Source organism: Dermacentor albipictus, chromosome 5, assembly GCF_038994185.2.
Source record: "Dermacentor albipictus isolate Rhodes 1998 colony chromosome 5, USDA_Dalb.pri_finalv2, whole genome shotgun sequence".
Taxonomy (NCBI): Eukaryota; Metazoa; Arthropoda; class Arachnida; order Ixodida; family Ixodidae; genus Dermacentor; species Dermacentor albipictus.
Window position 1 is genome coordinate 23,011,550 of NC_091825.1, and position 22,080 is coordinate 23,033,629.

At 44.2% G+C, this 22,080-nt stretch overlaps 1 protein-coding gene across 15 annotated transcripts in view; it reads left to right on the forward strand.

The window, feature by feature from the left end:
• The window catches only part of LOC135898235 (neprilysin-1-like), a 521,227-nt gene that overhangs the window by 394,812 nt on the left and 104,335 nt on the right, over positions 1 to 22,080 (forward strand). For all 15 annotated transcript variants that reach the window (XR_011514790.1, XR_011514789.1, XR_010563291.1 and 12 more), the window contains 3 exons: positions 13,236 to 13,366; positions 15,298 to 15,529; positions 17,115 to 17,213. Coding sequence is in view for 10 of the 15 variants with exons in the window: in XM_065427075.1 (XP_065283147.1) it covers positions 13,236 to 13,366; positions 15,298 to 15,529; positions 17,115 to 17,213 (462 nt within the window). In the remaining 5 variants the exon portion in view is untranslated. The remainder of the gene's footprint in view (positions 1 to 13,235; positions 13,367 to 15,297; positions 15,530 to 17,114; positions 17,214 to 22,080) is intronic.

Sequence of the window (22,080 nt, forward strand, 5' to 3'; positions counted from 1 at the left end):
ATTAAGTTCGAGCCGGCGCTTTGAGAACCGGAGACTCGCAGGAAGATGGGGGAGGGGGGCGGCGTGTACACCCAGCGGCAAACGATGGGGGCAGAAGCGCGCGCAGCAAGCGGACAACACGATAAAGGGAGGAGGGAAGAGATAGAAGCGACTGACTGATGCCGCTGACGCCGATAGTGAGTCAACCCCAGCTGCGGAGTTGGTTTCAGGGACAACGCCGCCGATGCCGACACAAACAATATGATACCCTCGCTTCCGCAGCGCTAAGAACCAGGTCTAGCCGTGGGAAGGTGGTCACGTATTCGTCGACGTGCCGGGGCCTACGTGAAATAACCGGCGCGTCGGCAACTGAAGAGCACCCTATCCGCCACACAAGAACAGGGCGGGGGGGACCCTTTCCTCCTCTTTCTGCATGGCGGCGACGGTGTTCTATGCAGTCACGTTATCTTGACTCTCTAGCGGCGTCAGCGGCATCCAGCGGTATCAGTCGGTCGCTGCTAGCGCTGGGGGGATGAAAGGGGGGCGGAGCTGGTTACGAGGCCGACGACAACGCCGACGACGACGCGAAACCCAGGAACGGACGCCAAAGAGCTGCGCTCTAAAACGCCCCATGTAGCCCCCGCTTAAGCGCGCGGGCGGAGAATTTTACAACTGAAGCTAGTCTAGTAACATTGGTTTGGCGGACGTGCCGCGCGACACGTTTTTTTTTTTTTCTATTCCGAGCAGCAGCACGCGGTGGCGCGATTTCGTGACGGATCATGCTGCGCACGCGTCAAAATGACGCGCGCTTCCCACCATCCGCGCGTCAAGCGCGCCTGAAATCGCGCCATGTGGTTCCGCCTGCAGCAAAAAACCGGCGTCCAGGCGGCGAAAAACGCCCGGCGTCGAACGCTCGTCCCTCGGCGTCCAAAAATTTGACTCCCGCCGGCGTGCTCAAAAGGCGTCACGACGATCGATCTCCCACCGACTTCCGACAGCCGCTGAACGTTCTTGTGCGTTTTTTTCCTTTTATGCTGGTACCTCCGTCGGAGCGTCCGTCGCACGGCTGGCGCGGCCGCGCTGGAGAACAGAATGTGGGTGTTTGCGCTTGTTTGGCCGCGCCGGAGAACTCTCATGGAAAGGTTGAAATGCTGTCTTCCCTGTGGTGCTTTCCAGGATATTAATTTTCCAACAGCAGCTTGCGAAAAAAAAAAAGAACTGCGTTTTTCAAAAGCAAGAGGTTTTGTCCCGGAACCTGCGCGGTGGCCCGTCGCGTGAGGAAACCCCTTTGCACACAACAGCGTCAAGGCGCGCGAGAGCTCGTGCGCTCGATGCTTTTTTTTGTTTTTTTTTTCGAGCAGCAAAATAGTGTTTGCATTGTACTGCTTTTCTTATTATTGCCTTTTTAAGGGGGGGGGGCGGCGCCCATATGGGCTTAAGTAGAGGGGACCAAACGGTTTCTCGTTCGCGGCGCCCGAAGCTGCTTTTTTTTTTCTTTTCCGCTCTCGGCACGCGTGCTCGTAAAGTTTGGTTTTGTGCGTCTTCGGTTAGAAATCACCCTGCTCTACTACAACCAAAGTCCCTTCGGCTCAAATGCCTCGAGGAAAAAGAATGACGACTCATTACAGTTAGAAGCCAAATATGCCTGATCTCCTGGCTGTTTGCATCTGTGTGTGCCCAGGCAGCGCACGCAATGCCTGGGGCACCGAGAACGAGAGCCGGTGACATGCCCATTTCACACCAACTATCGATAATTCCATCTTCTCCGGCTGCAGTACTAAACGCTTGTTCTTGGAGGAGGCTTTAAAACAGGAACTGACACTGAAGTAAACATCAATAACCACAATTTATTTTCACGCAAAGTAAACATCGCTATTGGAGAACCACAAAACCTTCTGCAACACCGGCACTCCGCGGTGATCGCAGGCATAGAGTTTCCTACAAGAATTACTAGAGGGAACTCTGGCGCTAGTGTCTACGGGAGCTGCAATGGCAGCAGTTGTCCCAGCATGGGAATTATGGGAAGTACATGGATTTGCCTAAACTTCGTCCTTTTGGCTTCAAACAGCTTTGTGACTTTGTAAACTCGTCATTTTCAACAGTATATTGCGCAATAAATTATTAAATAAACATCATTAAAATTACCCGACGGCAGGATTCGAACACAGGGACTCCAGAACAGAAGCCCAATGTTGAAACCATTAAGCTACGGACGCTTTTTTTTTTCTTTATTTCCAGCTTGGCTACAAGCTTCAAAAGAGTTTGTGATCCTAGATCACACTCGTTTTATCTGTGTCAAAGTGTCAAGCATTGACACCACAGCTTCATCACAGTCCTTCGTCTTGTACACGTCACGTACCTTCACAACCATTTCCACAAAATATTCATACACAGATCGGCCTTTAACGTCACAATGTCTATATGCCAACAGACTACGCCAGACTGCGTGCATTCCAAGTAAAAAGATGACATCCATCTGATCAAAATCGTGTTCACGTGGTAAAAAACGAATGCCATGTGGATTGAGGGGTAGGTCTATCTTTAACATTCTCTGTAATATATCCCAAAAGAATATGGCATTATTACAATCAATGAAAACATGTTCGATCGTTTCAGCTTTGTTGCACAGAAAGCATCTGCTTCCCCATTGCACATAAATTCCTCTTTCCTCCAACCACGTTTTAACAGGCAAGGTTCCCGTGTGAAGTTTGAAGAAGAATGTTTTAACGTTTGCCGGTATCCACATATTTTTAACCCTTTTAAGTACGTCTTGCCCAGGCCCTTCTTGAAACATTAGCCGATACAATGGAACAGGGAACATACTTTCAGTGAGATCCTTCATAAGACGCTTTCTTTTTACATTGGAGAGGTACTCAAGAGAGAATCGCGCCCTAAGGAAACGATAGGACGTTACAACTTCACGCAAGAACCTTGAAATTGTGTAATGAGGGCCAATGGCTGAAGAAACAAAAAAATCAGGCATAGAAACTGCTAACATAGTTTGAAAAAAACTGCACAAAAACGGGTCTCTTTCGTCCCTTATCAATATGAAACGTGATACAACTTGCTGTAGAAACAAGTGGCACACCGACAGACCACCTTTCTTTACTCGACGAAACAAATTTGTCCTTGATGTTCGCTCCCACGTAGAACACCAGATAAACATGGCAGAGATTCGGTGAAATTTTTGCATGTGCTTACGTGTACAGTACAGTGCCTGCAGAAGATACATAATTTTCGCAGCTAGAAAAACATTACAAATAGTGGCACGTGCAAAAATCGACAATTCGCGGCCACCCCATGCATCGGCCATCGCACGCATTTCATCCGTTTTTTCGAGCCAGAGTGACTCGCTTTCACAATACCCATCCAAAGGCACCCCCAGATAAGAGCTAGGTGTCGTGAGCCACCGGATATTTTCAAAAACACTGGGCGTGGCACTCCAGTGGCCATGCCAGAGACCAATGCACTTTTGCTTATTGATTTCACTACCGCTTTTCTCGCAAAACCTTTCAGTAATTCTTAATAATGCGCTAACACTCTCCCTATCTTCAGCAAATAGGGCAACGTCATCCGCATAAGCAAGAACACGTACTTCACAGGACTGTATCTTAAAACCCCTGACTTCTGTACTATTAACTATTTTTCTACAGAGCGGCTCCAGAAATAAAGCAAAAAGTAAAGGACTTAACGGACAACCCTGTCGAACAGAAGAGAGTACTTGTATGCGTTGTGAGAGTTCACCATTAACAATTAAATTGGTACATGAGCTTTGATATGCCATTTTGATGCCTTTACATATGACGGAACCAAGTCCTACATAATTAATTAATAAAAAGAGAACACTATGTAGTACCATGTCAAAAGCCTTAGCTAGATCTATTTGCAGCATCGCTACCTTGAGGAGAGCGCTATCGCAATATTCTAAAATGCTTCTGGCTGTATGAATATTTGTAAATATTTTCCTACCCCTGATGCCGCATGTCTGATGCGGCCCAACTAACTTCCGTATAACTCCCTGCATCCTTGCTGCAAGAACTTTCATGAAAACCTTGTAGTCTACATTTGTCAACGTGATTGGCCTGTATCCTGTTACTTTAAGTAACGTATTTCTATCTTTGCCTTTTGGGATTAGTACCGTGTGCGCACGATTGAACGATGGAGGTAAAGACCCCCGCTCGAGTGCCTCTGAAAATACTTCATGCAATGCTATTGCCATATCCGTCTTGAACGCCTTGTAAAATGTCGCGCTAATCCCATCCGGACCAGGAGATTTGCCCGAGCCTAGTTCCTCGATAGCCCTCTCAATCTCTTCGATACTAATATTCATTTCTAATAAATTCGTTTCCTCTTTACCTAGCCTCGGCATTTCTGCCAAGAAGTCATCTTCGTAGCCCGGCACCTTTGGCTCACGACAATCGAACAATTCTCTATAGTAACTTTCAAATGCCGTCATGATAACTTTCTGTTCTTTGGATATCTTACCATTATATTCTATTTCCAATATTTCATTTCCTCGAGCGTACGCCTTTTCATCTGATAAAGCTCGCTTTGTTGGTACTTCCCCCGCGAGATATTTTTCAGCACGTGCACGTATAACTGCACCTCTGTATTTATCCTCCTCTAAGCTTTCTAGTTTTCTTTTAATGACTTGCAGTTCTTGCGTCAGCAAACCCGGATTAGCTGTTTCGATTCGCACTAAGTCCTCTAGCTCCTGCCGCCGACCTTGTTCATGTTTTTGGGCTTGATATTTTATATGCCCACCTCTTTCTATAGCGTTCAATTTTACCCTTTGTTTAAATAACTCCCATTTCTCTGCGGCACTGCGTAGTGTATCATTAAAAAACTGCTCTATTTCTTTTTTTGTTTTATCTATGAACACGTCATCCTTGATAAGCTTGGCGTTCAATTTCCACCTTTCCCATTCAAGTTTCCTTTTTTGCTTTTGGCCGATCTCGAAGGTCACTAAACAATGATCACTGAAAGAAACGGTATCAACATCGTAGTTCTGACAAAAAGGTGCAATCTCCGAACACACATACACTAGATCTAGTCGTGCATGGCTGGTGCCTTGAAAGTGTGTGAAGTGCTGGCGACTTCCACCTCTTGCAAACTGTGCCACATCATTTAAAGAGAATTTGCTCACGCATTCTTTAAGATACACAGCACTTTCATCATTTACACGAGCAGTAGTTGAACGGTCTTCCTGATTAAGGACACAATTGTAGTCACCCAACACGATTAAGCACCTCTCACAATCAAAATACATACTCAATTCGCGAAAGAACAGACATCTCTCATGCGGCTTTGTAGGTGCATAGACACAAATAAATCTAAATTTCGCTTCCCCGTAAGAGTGATCGCACAAAACAAAACGTCCTTGCAAGCAACTTGTAACCGTTTCAACGACAATGCCAACTGAATTTTTAACAAACAATACACACCCGGCTGATGTTCCCACCGCATGGCTCACGCATACATTGTACCTAAAAGAGAATTTTGCTACCAAGCGTTCGGTCGCTTCCTCTCTGCTAACCTTAGTCTCCTGGACCGCAAGCACATCTAGGTCTCTTTCTTGCATTATGCGTTTGACCTGATATTGCTTGCGACTGGCCCCTAGACCCCGTACATTGAGCGTACCGATGCGTAATGGTGCAGGTATACTAATCATGATGATTGTAAGCGCGAACCACCAGTACAACGCTTACCGTGGTTCTACCCTGCAGTGGGAATACCGGGGTATTACTTGTCGCGTCCCTGACCCCGAACCGGCGACGAAGACGCCGACCGGACTTCGGGGACATATTTTTTACCCTTGGCGCCAGCAACGCGATGCCACTCACGCTCCAGGCGTTTGACCTTGCGTTCGGTGCCGTCCTCCGTCAACTTCGGAATGCCTGTTCTGGGACGCTTCCCGCGTGCCGCGGTCGCCCCCGTAGCGTCTGCTTGGTCTTCGGCCGTAGTGATCTCGGTGCTGTCGCTCATGTCTTCCTCTTCACTTACTTGACTTAAGAGCAGTGGCTCTTGCGTGTCGCTTATTTCGGCACGTTCCTCAGTTGCCTTCCTCAAATCGCGGCTGTCAGGTGTCGTCCCTTCAGCTTTCTCGGCGTCCGTCTCCCGGGCCTTGTCTTCGCGTTCCTTGGTGTTGCTGTTCGGGGCAGACTTTTCGGCCTCCTCCGCGTCCATTATATTCTCTTGGTCTTGTTCTGTAGGGAGAGCAGTTTTGGTTACTCTAGCGTAGCTCCTTGCACATTCATTGGTTTCGTGTCCGAACGCCCGGCACACACCACAACGTGGCGTCTGGCAGTCCCGTCGAATGTGTCCTTGCCTGCGGCACCTCAAACATAGCGGGGACCGGCCCGGCGCCACAAGAAGTACAGTGCAACTTCCTAACTTGAACAGATGAGGCAGGTCATCAAGCTCAACACCTTCCTTAAGTCTCATTCGCACGACTCTCGTCGTGGACGTCGCATGTTCAAAACCGGTGACGGACCAGTTGTCATTCGACACGTCTAGCACGTCACCAAAGCTACTCAACGCTTGCCGAAAGCTCTCACTTTGGACAGCAAAGCCGACCCAGTGCACTTTCACGGTGACGTCTTGTTGGACGGGGTCAATGACAGCGCAGAAGCCGCCCTTGACTTGAAGTCCACCCTTTTTCACGAGAAAATCCTTGTCCACCTTGCTGCGCAACTTGACTAGCCAGACGTGATTCATCTGGTAGGCTCCAATACCCGTGATGTTCTTGATGATACCAGCTTCCTCCAATGGCTCGCGAAAATCTTCCAGCCGATATGGTCTTCTTGCCAGGTCCCCGTGCAAAAAAACGCACTGCTGCATGCTCTCGCCTGAAGGCAATGTTGGCAGCAACATCCTATAATCCGAGGGTGCGGAGGAAAACCTGTCACCGCGGCCAACGGCGGCCGCCAAAGAACCTCGCACGGAGCGAGCCATCACGCGTCCTTCCTCCTTGAATGCCGAACGCGGAGTGATTAAGCTACGGACGCATGTATCGACAAGCGAATGAAACGCCCTTATGAATTTATCGCGGGCATGCCAGTGCCTTGAAACGCTTATCGCGTTTCGATTTGGCCACCTCGACAAGCTCAATCGTTGCAATTAATAGCAATTGTACGCGTTCTCGGCGTCTTCTGCACTTCGAAGAATATAGATTGCGCCGAAATATACGACAATAAGGTTTATTTAGCGTAATATACAAAGCCACAAGAACGTTTGAATCCACAAGCACGAAGATCAGACAAATCCATGTACTTCCCATCATTCCCATGGTAGGACAACGACTGCAGCGCCAGTGTTCCCTCTAGTAATTTTGTAGGAAACTCTATGATCGTAGGTGACCGCTCACTCAACGTAGCCAGACCTGCCAGACGGCGCAAAGCTAGCCCGCTAAAATGCTTGCAGCTAATTGAAATGTGTAGAAATCGCTCGTAAGCGCCTCTGTGAAATTTTTTTCGAAGTTGTTTAGTCAGCAACAATACATAATACAATAAAAATCCTGCGTATTCTTTTTTCGTTATCCAGAAACACATTCGTACAGTTTGGCAGCAATGCGGCGGGCGCGCGGCGGCGTTCGCCCGTTTGTCGCTGCATGTAAGCCAGCGAACCACCAGCGTCGTCCCGCCGCGTCTATTTCTGCCGCGCAATGTTCACCGCGAAGGAACGCTCCATGTATCCCGGGCTTAAGGGGTCCGCCAAAGGCATCTACAGCGGTGTCCACGATTCGCGTCACCAACGCCGTAGGTGACGCCGCGGTTGTTTCCACTCTGTACAAAGCGCCGGGCGAGCAGGCCATTGAGGCACCTTAGAAGCCGCCGGAGTAGAACGCTAATCCTCCCTCACCTGACCCCCCGGCCTCACGTCCCACAGGAGAGGGCACGCACCCGGGCTGCGTTCCTCGCTCGCGTGCGCGCCGCTCCTTCTCCAGCGCTAGGCTCCCTGGTAGAGTGTATAAGCGCGACTGAACAAGGACGCAGAGAGAAACAGATACACAGACACAGCGCTTCACTTTCAGCTATAGCTTTTATTTTCGCAAGCATCGATCAATATATACTGTACGAGCGGAAACAAACGTGACAGCAAAAATGAGCATTCAGTGGTGCATTTCGATGAACCGTACACGTGTGCAAGGCGTGGGGAAACATGTATTGTAGTGGTTACAAAGATAAACCCAGCAATCGTATCTCATTTTCATATAGCGATGCCGAAGGCTTGCTTACGCACTTTCCCTCTAATTTTGCAATCTCGTAGGCCTCCACAATCACCCTCGTCATCCTGCTATGAGCCCTATACAGAATGGAAGTACTTTCAAACGTGTGCTTGCAGGAACAATCTCGGCAGTGAATACCGAAATGACCCGAGATTACCGTAGTGACGTTATATCAATGCCCTTTTAATGTTTCATTGATGCATCTGCCGGTTTCACCAACATACGTACTTCCGCATCAAAGTGGAATGGCATAGACAACGGTATGAGTACAGGTTACAAATTGTCTGCGGTGTTGATTAGAACATGCGTGCCTTTTGTTATTCTCTCTGTTAACCTGTTTTCACAGCTTCTGTAGACGCCCAGGAGCAGAGAAAACCACGTCCACCCCCGATTTCACTGCTATTCTTCTGAGATTATGTGAAATGCAATGAATGTAACGTACCACAGCAACTTTGTTTGCTCTAGCATTTGCACAGATTCCGTTCGACGTGTTTTTGCACTTCCTCCTGAAGCCATCCGCGACAAAGGATAGCATACGCATTGGGTAACCAGAATCTGCCAGGTGCTTGGCCTGATCTCTGAAACTGGCTTCCGTACTGTGGTCACATGAAATAGTCAGAGAATTGTTGAAACGCGATTTAACTACGGCGCGTTTCAACAGCGAACTCTTAGCAGCGAACTTTCAGCAGCGAACTTTTACTGCATGGTGTTTCAACAATTCTCAAAAATTTTCTACAATTCGGAAAAAAAAACAGCTTTGGGTGCCGCGAACGAGAAACCGTTTCGTCCTCTATACCCAAGCCCATATTGGCGCCCCCCCCCATTAAAAAGGCAATAATAAGAAAAGCAGTGCAATGCACACATTTTGCTGCTAGTAAAAAAAGAAAAGCACCGAGCGCACGAGCTCCCGCGCGCCCTGTCGCTGTTGTGTGCAAAGGGGTTTCCTCACGCGACGGGCACAGATTCCGGGACAACACCTCTTGCTTTTGAACAACGCAGTCCTATTTTTTTTTCGCTCGTTGCTGTTGGAAAATTATTATCCTGAAAAGCACCACAGGGAAGACAGCATTTCAACATTTCCACGGGAGTTCTCCGGGGCGGCCAAACAAGCGCAAACACCCACATTCTGTCACTCCAGCTTGACAGAGGTACCAGCATAAAACGAAAAACGCACAAGAACGTTCAGCGGCTGCCGGAAGTCTTATCAAGGACATTCTAGCAGTTCTTGCATTATAAATTAAAAGTGAACATGTTTACTGGTAAATAAGTCATCGTTGAGCCTGCAATCGTTTTTCCTGCGAAATGATAACAACAGTGAGAACTCTTACTGCAGTGTACAAGAGACTGGAGCACACTCGCCGTCAAACGGCACCAATAAAAAATAATGCCGGGTGGTTTTAATAGCTTTTCGAGAGTGGTTTCCCTAAAGGCAGGTATACGAGGCGTGTTTTCCTAATTAGAAATGTAGTGTTTATATGCTGCTTGAATAACGCAGAATAATTTTATTGCTTTACCTAGATTATCCGTAGAGGGCGATATTATTGTATATTAAACAAAAGTGCATATTTCTGTAACAAGACTGTACTACCTATATTTTAACTAATTATTCATGACACATATACCCATTTAAATATTCTAGCCTCTATTATTTGAAAAGCCATATGTACTCAGAACGAATTCTGAGGATAGTACCAGTTTAGCGATATGTGGCCTTCAAGGTGCAGCAGAAACTTAGCGTAAACGTGCCAGCTATTTTTTTTTTACGATACGCCACTCTATAGTACAGAACAAAAATTACTGGAAAATTGTATTTTGTCGCACAACAAGGGACTGAACATTTCTAAATTGATGTCATCCGGAGAATTCATTCGACTGATGCAGTTCATAACTGGTAATATGTGCAACAACAAAATTATTTACAAAAGCAAACATTGAAATAATGTTACTGGATTGTGTATTTCAGTTTCTATAGCAATTTATTTCTGTCTCTTCGAGTAAACCAGTCCATGTACTTCGAAACTCTATACATTAACGGCTCCTTCATGAAAGAGTAATCTGGTCTCTTCGTTCCTAGACGATAGTGAATCGCACATCGTCATTCTTACAGAAGCATGATTAAATCCTAACATTACTGACGATGAAATTATTCCCGATGGGCATTCATATAATTTATACAGGCCTGATCGTATTGATAAAAGAGGCGGTGGCGTCCTTCTAGGAATAAAGAGGGCATTAACATCATACTCGGTTAAAACCGGTTCCAATCCCAAATTTGTCTGGACAGCTTGTTTAATATCTTCCGTTAAGTTATTGATAGGCGCTTGTTACCCTCCGTCAGATTCTGGTGATTCGTTCGTTAATGAGCTGCGCATCAGGATTACTATTACTAAGGCAACTGAGCTATGTCCTACTGATAGCATCTATCTCATTGGATATTTTAATTACGCCTTAATCATCTGGGCTCAACCATCATCATCTTGTTATATTTCAAGAGAATTCTGTAGCTTTACACTTGATGACAACTTCATTCATGTCATTAACCGACCCATCCTTAAGACCAATATATTAGATCTAATACTTACAGCAGCACCAGAAACGATAAAAGAGATAAGGTACTTTGGGTTCAGTGATTATCCTTTACTCCAGCTAAATTAAGACATTCCAGTTCCGTTTATAGGCTAGACGCAGACAGTTTACGATTACAATAAAGCTAACTTCACAGACATCAACAAACAACTTGAAACCTTCTTTTACCATGAATTTCTACCTTCATTTAACAGCCGAGGCATTGATGAAAACTGGAAACTCTTTAGCGATAGGGTTTCATCTTTGGTCAGCCAGTACGGCCCTCTAATCCCAATCACTAAAGGTAATCCTAACCCTTGGTTCACTAGGAAGCTTAAGCAACGAAGGAACCAAAAAAGTGGTCATACCAGACTGCCAAGCGTGTGGGTGCACGTTCAGCTTGGGACAGACACAACGTCTGTCTGAAATCCTATCGCATTGCCTTATACGCTCCGAAAGAAAAATACTTTGCACATGATCTCCCATCACTTATGAAAACTAATCCTAAAATCTTTTGGAAGCAAATACGCCCTGATCGCGACACGAGTTTCGTTAACCTACGAAGTAACAACACTCCCATCCCAGACACTGAGCACCTACAAATATTCAACAGCTTCTTCTCAGCTATATTCACTTTAGAAGTTCACTCTAATCTTCCTGAAGCTCCCCATCTTGATTACCACTATATGACGCGCATTGAAATAACTGAAGAAGGCATCAAGTGCGTCATAAATAACCTTAAGGTATCTACTACAGCCGGTATCGATTGCATTAATTCTAAAATAATTAAAATGTAGCATTTCAGTGTCTTGTAAATTTTTATTTCACATATTTCAGCAATGCTTAACTACTGGAATAGTACCCTCTGACTGGAAGATACTGAAGTAATTCCCATATTTAAACCTGGAAACAGAACCTCACCTGAAAATCACCGTCTGGTCAGCAGATTTATTCTCTTACGTGCATTTCCTTCAAAATGCTAGAACATATAATCGCATCTAATGGTTTCAGTCATCTTGAGCACAATCATTTTTTTGCGCTAATCAAGAGGGGTTTAGAAAGAATCATTTCGTCGGAAGACAGTTATTCGAACTAACGACTGACTTGCATTTTAATATAAACGATAACCTACGAACTGATTGCACATTTCTTGGACTTCAGCAGGGCAGCGTAGTCGGTGCATTATTATTTTTTATTTATATAAATGATCTACCTAATAACATTTCTTGCTGTATTTGAATTTTCGCGGATAATTGCATCACCTACCGCCCCATTGAATGTGCTAATGACCACCTGGCAGTCCGATCCGATCTTCATCTTATCAAAGAGGGGTGCAAAAGGAATAATTACCCTTAACGGTTCAAAATGTAAAGTCATCTAATTCAGCCTGAAACATATCAATTCTAGTTATGCATGCCATACTCAAGATGACTTACTGTCTCACGTCTCCCATTACAAATATCTCGGTGTTCATCGTGTCTTTCATTGTTGTTTCATATCGCATCCATTTGCACCATCCTGTCTAAATCTTTAAGGTACTTACGCCTTAACCTCGGAAGTTCCCCTGCTAATATTCTCAAACTAGCCTATCTTACATTTGTTCGCCCCCCGCATGAGTTTGCTTCATCCATTTTTTTTCTTATCATAACAACATGGTCACTACTTTAGAATCTATCAAAATAGGGCAGCACGATTCATCTCAAGAACTTACCATTCAAGCGTCACTCAGATTAAAACAGATTTTTTTCTCCAATCTTTAGGCACACGCCGTGACATAACTCTACGAACAATATTTCACAAGTATGTACACTCCAATAGATCATGTTCCTTTCAGCTCGACGTCCCATCTCGGACGTCCAAAAGATTGCACAATCATTTGAGTCTTACGCGGATCTATGGTGACACTTTAGCTTTTAGTTCATCTGCACTTCCATGATCCATCAGGTTACAGAATAATCTAGGAAACAACATCGCAGCTCTGTCTAATCATGATACATTTCATCACCAACTTATTACACATCTCACTGAAGCCGTCGTTTAGCATGTTTGAGTTCATGTTTCATATTCATGTTTTTTTATTCATGTTATAGTTCATATTTCGTTGTTGACCGTTTAGTTTCCTCTTTTGCTATGACACGCTTGATGAATTGCGCACTTATTCATGCGCCATGCGCTTTTTGTATTATCATGTGCTTTCAACTACGTACTATATTTCTCGTTATTTCCGCATTGCTTGGTCTCCTCTTCATTACTGCTAATATGCGCACAAATTTTATTTACCACGTATTGTACTTCTTCTTTTTCATCTGGTTTTCTATGTAGTGTTGGGATTTTTCGGCCCCTCCCTCCTAACGCAATGCCCTACGGGCCTGTAAGGTACATCAACTAAATAAATAAATAAGAAAGAGTTGTCCGCATCATGGCGCGGCACATGGCTTCTGGTCTCCCAATTGCCACATTACAGATGAGGTGGACGAACTTCCTGAACACGATCCTGCGTGACGCCCAGGTGACCTTGGAGAAGAGCGACCGCATCATCCTCTCGAACAGGCAGTACCTGCTGCGCCTTCGAAATATCCTCGCTGAAGAGAAGGCGTAAGCGTGCGCGCTTTAAGAAAGAGTGATTTGATCTAATTCGCGAATAAGAATTATCTGCATTCGTCACTGATGTGTAGTCCATGAAATGTACTCGCGAAGGGTAAGAATTCTACCGTGTTGATTGGACATACAGCAAGTTAATGACCATTGTATGTTCTGCCTTTCCCTTTTGCGCTTCACTTGTAGTATGCTGAGAAATGTGTTTACGGGGAGACTTTGTTGCAGCTCTAGATCACTTGTGCAAATAGACACTGAAAAGACATGTACAAGCGACTGTTCGTGATCTCACTCTTCGGGCATCGTCAGGGCTACGGCCTACTTTACAAGTAATGAAATACGAACTGTCCCAACTATCCACCCTCTCACTGACGTGAGTGAACGCAGTCCGGCGTTCAAAAGCGAGCACCCGCCATGGTTGTTTAGTGACTTTAGTGTTGCGCTGCTTAGCGCAAGGTCTCCGGATCAGATTACGGCCACGGCGGCCACCTTTCAATGGGGGCAAAATACCATAACATCAGCGTACTTAGACTGAGGTTCACGTTAAGGAGCTCCAGGTGGTCAAAATTATTCCGGTGTCACCTACCAGGGCGTGTTTCATAATCAGGTTGGGATTTTGGCACTTAAAACTCCGTATTTTAATTTTAGAAACGAGCGCTTTGCGATCAGATGACTTTCTAGTAGAACTTGATTTTTTGTGTGTTCAATTTGCATCTCAAAACAATTTTTTTAGCGTTTCACGCGTTTTGCTGGCATTCATTGGTGTTGCATGTATTGTTTTCGTGAATTCGGAAATTAAACACCAGCCGTGGTGGCTTGGTGGCTAAGGTGTTGCACTGCTAAGCGCGAGGTTGCGGTAGCAAAACCCGGCTGGGGCGGCTGCACTTTGATGAGGGCAAAGTGCTAAGCGCCCGTGTCCTGCGCAGTGAGTTGGTCAAAATTAATCAGGCGTCCCCCCTGGGCTGTGCCTCAGAATCAAATCGTGGTTTTGGCACGTAAAACTACAGAATTTATTTCGACTCAAGAAGTTCACCACAGTGTAGAAATTATCTCAATAAATTTGGCATCCTCGAAACGGGACACTTGAGGTCAACATAATCGACGGGCGATACGTAGGCCTGAGAATGATGTCTATGGTTGAAAATCTTTGGAAACGTTCTAGATACATATGGTGGTTCTATTTTATTTCTATCCATGTCTCCATGTTCACTGTAACCGCACAAATATGCCGAAGCAAGGCTATGCGGCGCACTAAAAGGTCTAGAATGAATACAATATACAGAGAACGAAACTAAGGGTACAAATTAACTGTACCTGCGCAAGTCACACATTTCTGGAGCGCGAGGTTTAAAGCAATTAGGGCTAGTTTGTGCAAATCCATGATGATAAGCGGCGCAAAAGCTTACAAGAACACTAAAGAAAGAACTAAACACTACAAGCGCTTGTGTATAGCTTGTTATGTTTGGTTCTTTGTTTAGTCTTCCTGTGAGTGTTTGCGCTCCTTATCATTGCACTATTTAACCGCAACGCATACATCATGACTTTTGAGACTGGCAACTAAGTAGCTTCAGGAGGTATTCTCTTTATATGTTCCCATATATTGGCATGTCAGGCTGCATGGCTCAGAAAATTGAGTGACAGAAGGCCTGCTAATATTACTTCACCAGCGGTTACTGCTATTGTGCAGAAGGAATAATCGCAAATGAAATGTAACGTAATCAACTTAACATTGGCCGTATTCGAATCATATCTTCCCTGACGTGCTTTGTGCGTGCTTTTTCGGATAAGACGATGCGCGTAATCTTGCGGACCTGACAGATTGCCCATGAAATAGGTTCATTTTAACGAGAATCCTGCAGTTTCGCCCACATCGAGTACGAGGGTACCTTAAGGATGTGGTCCTCAGATTGCATGCTGTTGGCTGGATGCAGCTACGTGGTGGCCAACTACCTGGCATGGAGGGTGGTGGAGCTCATGGGTCCGCTCACGAATGAGCGCATGCGCCGTTGTCGGTTCCGCTTCGACCGGTACCGGTACTCGCAGTTCGAGGTGCCCCCGCTGTCGCGCGAATGCTACGAACACACGGCACGCTACATGAAGTTCGCCGTGGCCAAGATTCTCTACGATCAGGTGCCTGAGAGAACACTCGAGCGCCATACGAAGGTAATGCACTAACATCTGTTGTATATTATTGCTAAGGCGAAGATTTCATTGCCTCTTCGACTTTCCCACTGCTGCTGCTGCTGTGGCTGCTTCTGTCGCGCACACCGCGTCGGGAGGTGGTTCAGAGCGTGTATATATATAACAGGCACGAGCAAAAGAGGAAAGAAGACGGGAGAATCTCGTTTTTGCTCCACCGCGTCGAATGCCAACAAAGCCCTCTGGAGCTCCCTTGCCGTCACCACATTAGCCGCTTGAGAGCTCTAATTATCCGTTACTCCCCTCCCAAGCATTGCAGGAACTGCGGCGCTTCCCTTTCTGCTAACATGTGAGATCAGATGGTGACGAAGGTATGACTGTAGAGAGGAGAGGAAGAGAAGAAGGAGAGGGAGTGGAAGAGGCAGTTCTGATAGAAGAGAGCGGGGAGGTGACGTGCGCAGTGAAGGAAACCCCGATACTATACGACAGTGGTTGCGGGGCAACAGAATAAGCTTAACTTCTAGGTACGGTACAGTATAATGCTGCTATTTCTAAAAAATAATCGCCATTCAAATATGTGATGCTTACGAATTACGCAGGGCGTGCAGAAGCAGCTCGGCAATAATTACAGTGCACCGCACGGTCCAGGAAACCCTACGATAGCGGTCGACCGTAAAATCAACACTTCTGCGCCCGCCGTGGAAGCTTTGCGGTTATGGCATTGCTAGAGGTCGTAGATTTGACCCGAATCGCGGCATTCGCATTTCGATGGGGGCGGAAGAGAAAACGCACGTGAACTTAGATTTTGCGACATATTGAAGAACACCACGGTGTCAAAATTAATCCGGAGTCCGCCTCAACAGCTTACTTCATAATCTAAGTGTGGTTTGGGCACGTACAGTCCCATAATCCAATTCAGGTTTAATACTTCTGGCACAATTATATGTGCCATGTGAGGAAATGACAGCGCTCAACCCTCTCAGAGCTTATAAAATATGGCGCGCAGCAACGCCTCAAACAAACACCTTTCCCTGTGTGTTATGCGTGCTACACAAACAGCAGTGGTGCACGCAATGTAACGTTTATCATCAACTCCCCACTCTCGTGTTAGCCTAAACGTTGAAGAAATTAAGCTTTAGCCGTCAAGATTGCCGCTAATTATCGTCAATCGAAGCATGGAGCAAGGAAAGCTTCGCTGACATCGATTCCTTTAGTTCGTGGGATCTGCATATTTTATTTGAAGTTTCCACATCTTTTTGTAAAAAAATTTCAAGGCACCAAGGCATTGCGCAAACACAAGATGAAAGGAATACTGTGAAACAACACTCCGCAAACGCTAACGCAGAGAAGGGAACATAACACAGCGCTTCTTACAAGGCTGAAAGCTATAATTTCTGCTAAAAGTGCGCACAAAAAAACCCTTCTTGTTCTTAATCCCACTGCCCCTGTAACTGAGACATGGAGCAATAGAGTGCGGCGTAAGCCATCCGTTTCCATTTCTCTCTTTCTCTCTGACGGGACAAGTGCTCGCTCAGGATATAGCAGATGATGAATTGTCATATCTATGCTATTTTGTTTGCTAGTACGCCCATTTCACTCCTTTTCGCAGGTTCAACTCGTAGCAGAGGAAATAAAGGACGCATTTGCCGTGTGGCTCGACCTTACAACCTGGATGACTGACAGCAACAAGAAGCTGGCTGCTTTCAAGGCAAGGCCGGTGTTCAAACATCTTTTACAGGGACCCAGCTTAACTGACACATTGACACTGGCGTTCAAGTTTTGTTCAAATATCATTATGTGCCGATCCAATGAGAAAAGTTGAACGACCGCAAACATGCTCTTATTTCTTGCCTTTCTTGCAAACATAGCATGCGGAGTCCAGCATACCACCTATCTAAAATGGTACCTGGGCTATTTAACGCTGAGATATTTTAACGCTAACAAATAACCCTGCGTAAATTTTTGTTATACTACCTTCAAGAACCACCGCAATGTTTGTGTTGTGCCAATATTTTTTGCTCCATAACAAATATTAACTGAAAGATTAGCGCAGCTAGGTACAGCAAAGGACAAATCGCCCTCATCGTAAGGTGATTCTTACTACTCCAGAGCGAATATTAATTGAAAGATTAGTGCAGGTATACCAAAGGACAAATCGCCCTCATAGTAAGCTGATTATTTCTATTGGCAGACCTTGAGGGGGCACCGGGGGGCATGCTTTGTGTGCAATATTTTACGCAGGTCTACTACTATGTACTAAACTGCCTAACGTTTACTGAAATTTGTGAACGCTTTCATTACCAAATATCATGGCACCTGTCACACCAAAAATATCCATTCTGGTAGCCATCAATTTCAGTTTCAGTTTATTCTCCATTTTTTCGCAATGAGTATGTAAGAAATATTATGCAGATGAGGGTCCCAGAGCCCATGACTGCAACCGGACCCTCGGTTCTAAAAAGAAGAAAAAATGTATACAAGACGTGGGCTGAAGCAACAAAATATAAAAAGTACAAGGACAACTAATGATGGCCTGTAATGCAATACATTGGTAAGAGAAAACAAACGAAAAGTGTATATACTAAAACGCTTAGTTATACAGAAGAACATTTTATAGGGTATGAAACTATTTACAAAATATAAAATATTTTAATGCATGTTTAGATACATTCAGAGCTGAGGTTAGTTTGATCGAATGTGGTAGGTCCTTCTATATTATTAATGCTGAAAACGAGGATGTCATTTTTCCACAGCTGATGTTACATCTAGGTAGTAGAACGTAGAAATTATGCGCAAACCTAGTGTGCTTGGTATTAGTGAGTATTTCTGTAGTCTACAAATTCATAAGCAAGCTGTTTGTTAAGTCTTTTAAGAAGGGAATTCATAAGTGATACTTAACTAAGCCAGTTACAAGTAAGATAAAGTTAGCCTGGAGTAGCAGGAAAGCGCTTGAGTAAAATGAACAGTTGGTGATTAAGCGAATACCCTGGTTCTGTATGTGTTGAGTAGACGAAAGGTGGCAGTTATCTGTGTTTCCCTAGGAAGCAATACTATAGGTGATATGACTCTGAATGAACGCAAAGTACAAAGATAATAATGCGTATTCTGAAAAGAATGGCCGTGATTTAATGAGAGCTATTATGCCAAAACTGTTGTTTAACAAAAGCAATATGATTAGTAAACGTTAATTTAGGATCTAATTTTGTGCCAACGAACGACACACACTCCGCTTAAGGAAAGTGTGTGTCGAGGGTTAGTAGGGGAATATGCGGCACCACCCTCCGCATTGTTTTAAATATCATGAACTGAATTTTGAGAGGGTTAAAAATTAAACGATTTACCTGACCCCATTCCTCCACTTAGTTTAATGCTGAATTTAAAGAATAAGATTATTAAAGACTTATCTGACATGGAAACAAAGGTATCATCCACATATATAATAGTATTAGAAGGTATAAGAACGTCAGGTAAGTCGTCAATGTAAATGCAAAAAAATAAATAAAAACAAGGCTCCCAGTATTGAGCCCTGTGGTATCACTTGATTAACAACATTGTACTCGGAATAAGCGCCCCTTACATGGACTGTTTTTTATGTTCATGTAAGCAATTTTTTAGAAAATTTTAAGCTGGACCGTTTATATCTAAAGTTCCTCGTTTTCAAAATTAAAATGTATGATTAAGAGTGTCAAAAGCCCTGTAAAAACTAAAAATACTGAGCCAACAAAATTACCGCTGTCACTAGAACACCTTATGTAATCGGTCTTTGCAATAAAAACTAAGCTGGTAGAACTGCCAGGACGGAAACCGAGTTGGCAAGATTTCAACAACTTTAAGTTTGTTAGGTAGCTGTTTATAAGTTTAAGAAATGATTTATTGATAAGTTTACCACTGGAGGACAAAATAGCGGTAGGGCGATAATTAGACACCAGTGATTTATCACCTTTTTTAAAGACAGCAATTATTGTTACCTTCTTGAGCGAACTAGGAAAGGTACCTCAATTAAAAAACAGATTAAGGCTGCTGAGTGTTTGCGCAATAGAAGGGGCAACAAGTTTTCAGTGATAATCAGATGCATTATCTAGACCTGGGCAAGTGTGTTTTCATTTAATACAGCAGAACAGGCCCCATCGGCTGAGACGGCCAAACGAAAGAATGTATGATTGCAACGGTTACATGAATAAGAAGAGGCTATCAGGCTATTACTGCACACGTCATAGAAGTAAATAATAAACCAGTTGGCTATACAAGACGATTGAGGGTAAATGTATTGTTCATAAGTTATTTTATCAATGGTTCTATTAGCGTGCTGTGTATTCAAAAAGTCATTGAAAACTTGCCATTGTTTCTTGTGATTACTTTAACCCTGCAGAATTATTTTAAAGACGTTTTGATTTTGACGTTCTGCCTTAAAGACATTTTGATTTTTTCAGTAGGTTGTTCAACATCGTATCGTGAATTTATAGCATTGTGCTACACTTATATGGAACGGCTGTTTTAGTGCTCCTCTAAAAATTATATTTTTTATGCATGGTGGTTAACAAAGCTTTTTTTATGCAAGAATTGCGCGGATATTTCAACTTTTTTTTTTCATCTGACAGGCTTAGTGCTAGCGTGCACAGCTTCAAAAATTATGAACAGAATTTTTCCAATGCCTCTTCAGCACCACATAGAGTACTAATTGATGTCCAGTTGGTACAACTTATTGCATGAACAAATTTATCCCACTCGAAGCTGGAAGTGAAATAACTAGTGTCATAGTGAGGTTTTTCTGTGGCGAAGGTAATAAAAAGAGGAAGATGATCTGTGATAGACATGTCAATGACACCTGCACTTGGAGACGGTGTGATATTGCTTAAGGCGTCATTAAGAAGAATATTATTTAGAGAAGGGAACATCGAGTAGGAGAAGCACTTAAGGACTCAAGCACAAATCCAACAAAACAATCGCTTTATGATATTACTGAACTATTATAATTATCGATTAAAATAATCTGAATATCGCCACCTATTAAAATATGTTTATTTTCAGCTGAAAATTTATGAAGAATTGTGCAAAGATTATGCAAGAAATGAGGAATAGATGAAGTTGGAGAGCGAGAAATGGAACCGTTGAATATGCCAGTGCGATTACCAGAAGACGACATGTTAGTTTCAATCCACGCTGATTCACAGTTGGATACGTTTAAACACAGGTCAAGCCTACGTTCTTACTTGACATTCGGTGATACGAAAATAGCCGAACCGCCATGTCGATCGGAACTGTGTGACAGTATTCGTATTGAAACGACAGAAAAACATATAAGTTGCCATCAGAATAGCCAAGCGAAGTTTCGCAAATGGACAAAAATGAAAAGGAATCTCCGAGTGAATCAATAAAGGCAGTAATGCAATGTTGGTTTCTGCAGTAACTTCGCGCATTGGTGTGTAGTAATGAGGAGTTATAATTAACGAGCAACAATTTTGTTTCAACAGTTGAGAGCAACGACATACAGGGATGTTGCCAGGAGCATATTAGGAAAACGATAAATGTCGAAATTGAAAAATACGTGAAGATGCATAGATCTGACTCGGCACTTGTCCTGAAGTCTTGCGCGCTTTGATGCGGCAATTCTCGGTGCAAAGGTAACGCAATTTCGTTTCTTTTCCGAGGGCGAGTGCTTTGCTGAATAAGCGTTTGTCGTCAATAGTCACGTGCTCACTGACGTAACGAGTGTTCCTTACTTCTAGTCAGACCTATCTGATACGTACGCAAATGTGTTTTCCGAGTTTTCAGAAGGAATTCGTTTTCTTGTCACGCCAGTAAAAACGAGCGATGATGCTCGTTTCTGCTGTCTTGGTGGCGACGCGGAGAGCCGCGTGTTCGTCGATGAAATGGGGCATTCAACCACTTCAGAATTTGTTTTTCAGATGACAGCGCAGTCTTCACCCTGTGTGCAGGGGATGACTTTGATTTCGATGCAATTCAGACCGTTTCATTGCTCCATGGGTGCAATAATCCTGGCCAGCAGTTCTGGCGATCCTTGTTACATTAGGTAGCAGAAGCGTTTTTTTAGCCGCGTGCCTTCGCCTAAGCTCACGTGTTATGTGAAGCCATCTGGCAAGAATAATGATGTTCCACATCCAACCGGGCCACGGCTATGAGCTGCGCTGGCCATCATGCGCAGTGCTAAATCTAGTATAAATAAATACACAAGGTTGTGGTTGGATTGATGTCCGCAATATTGCACAATTGGAAGTGGAACCCACGTCTAATTCGTAGCTTGTCGGTTCGGCTCCTACTGGCGGCCAGTTATATTTTCATTCCCTTTCATTTCTCCCTTGCTTATCACTTTCAAAGCTACACAGGAGCTTTTCGATGCTTTCCTTCGCGTCATCATTTATTGGCTTCATGTGGCTATGGCTAACGAAAGTTTCTTCGTTTCTTTTTCTTCATTTAATTTCAAGTGCAGCAAATTTACCCCATTTTTTCCTTGGCTTCAGTGTGTGCTGGCTTTAGCAAAAATCGGTTCGCACTTTATTGCGGTTTCCGTTCTCGTTAAACTATACGCAACTATGCTTTTAGCTAATTGGTTTAAA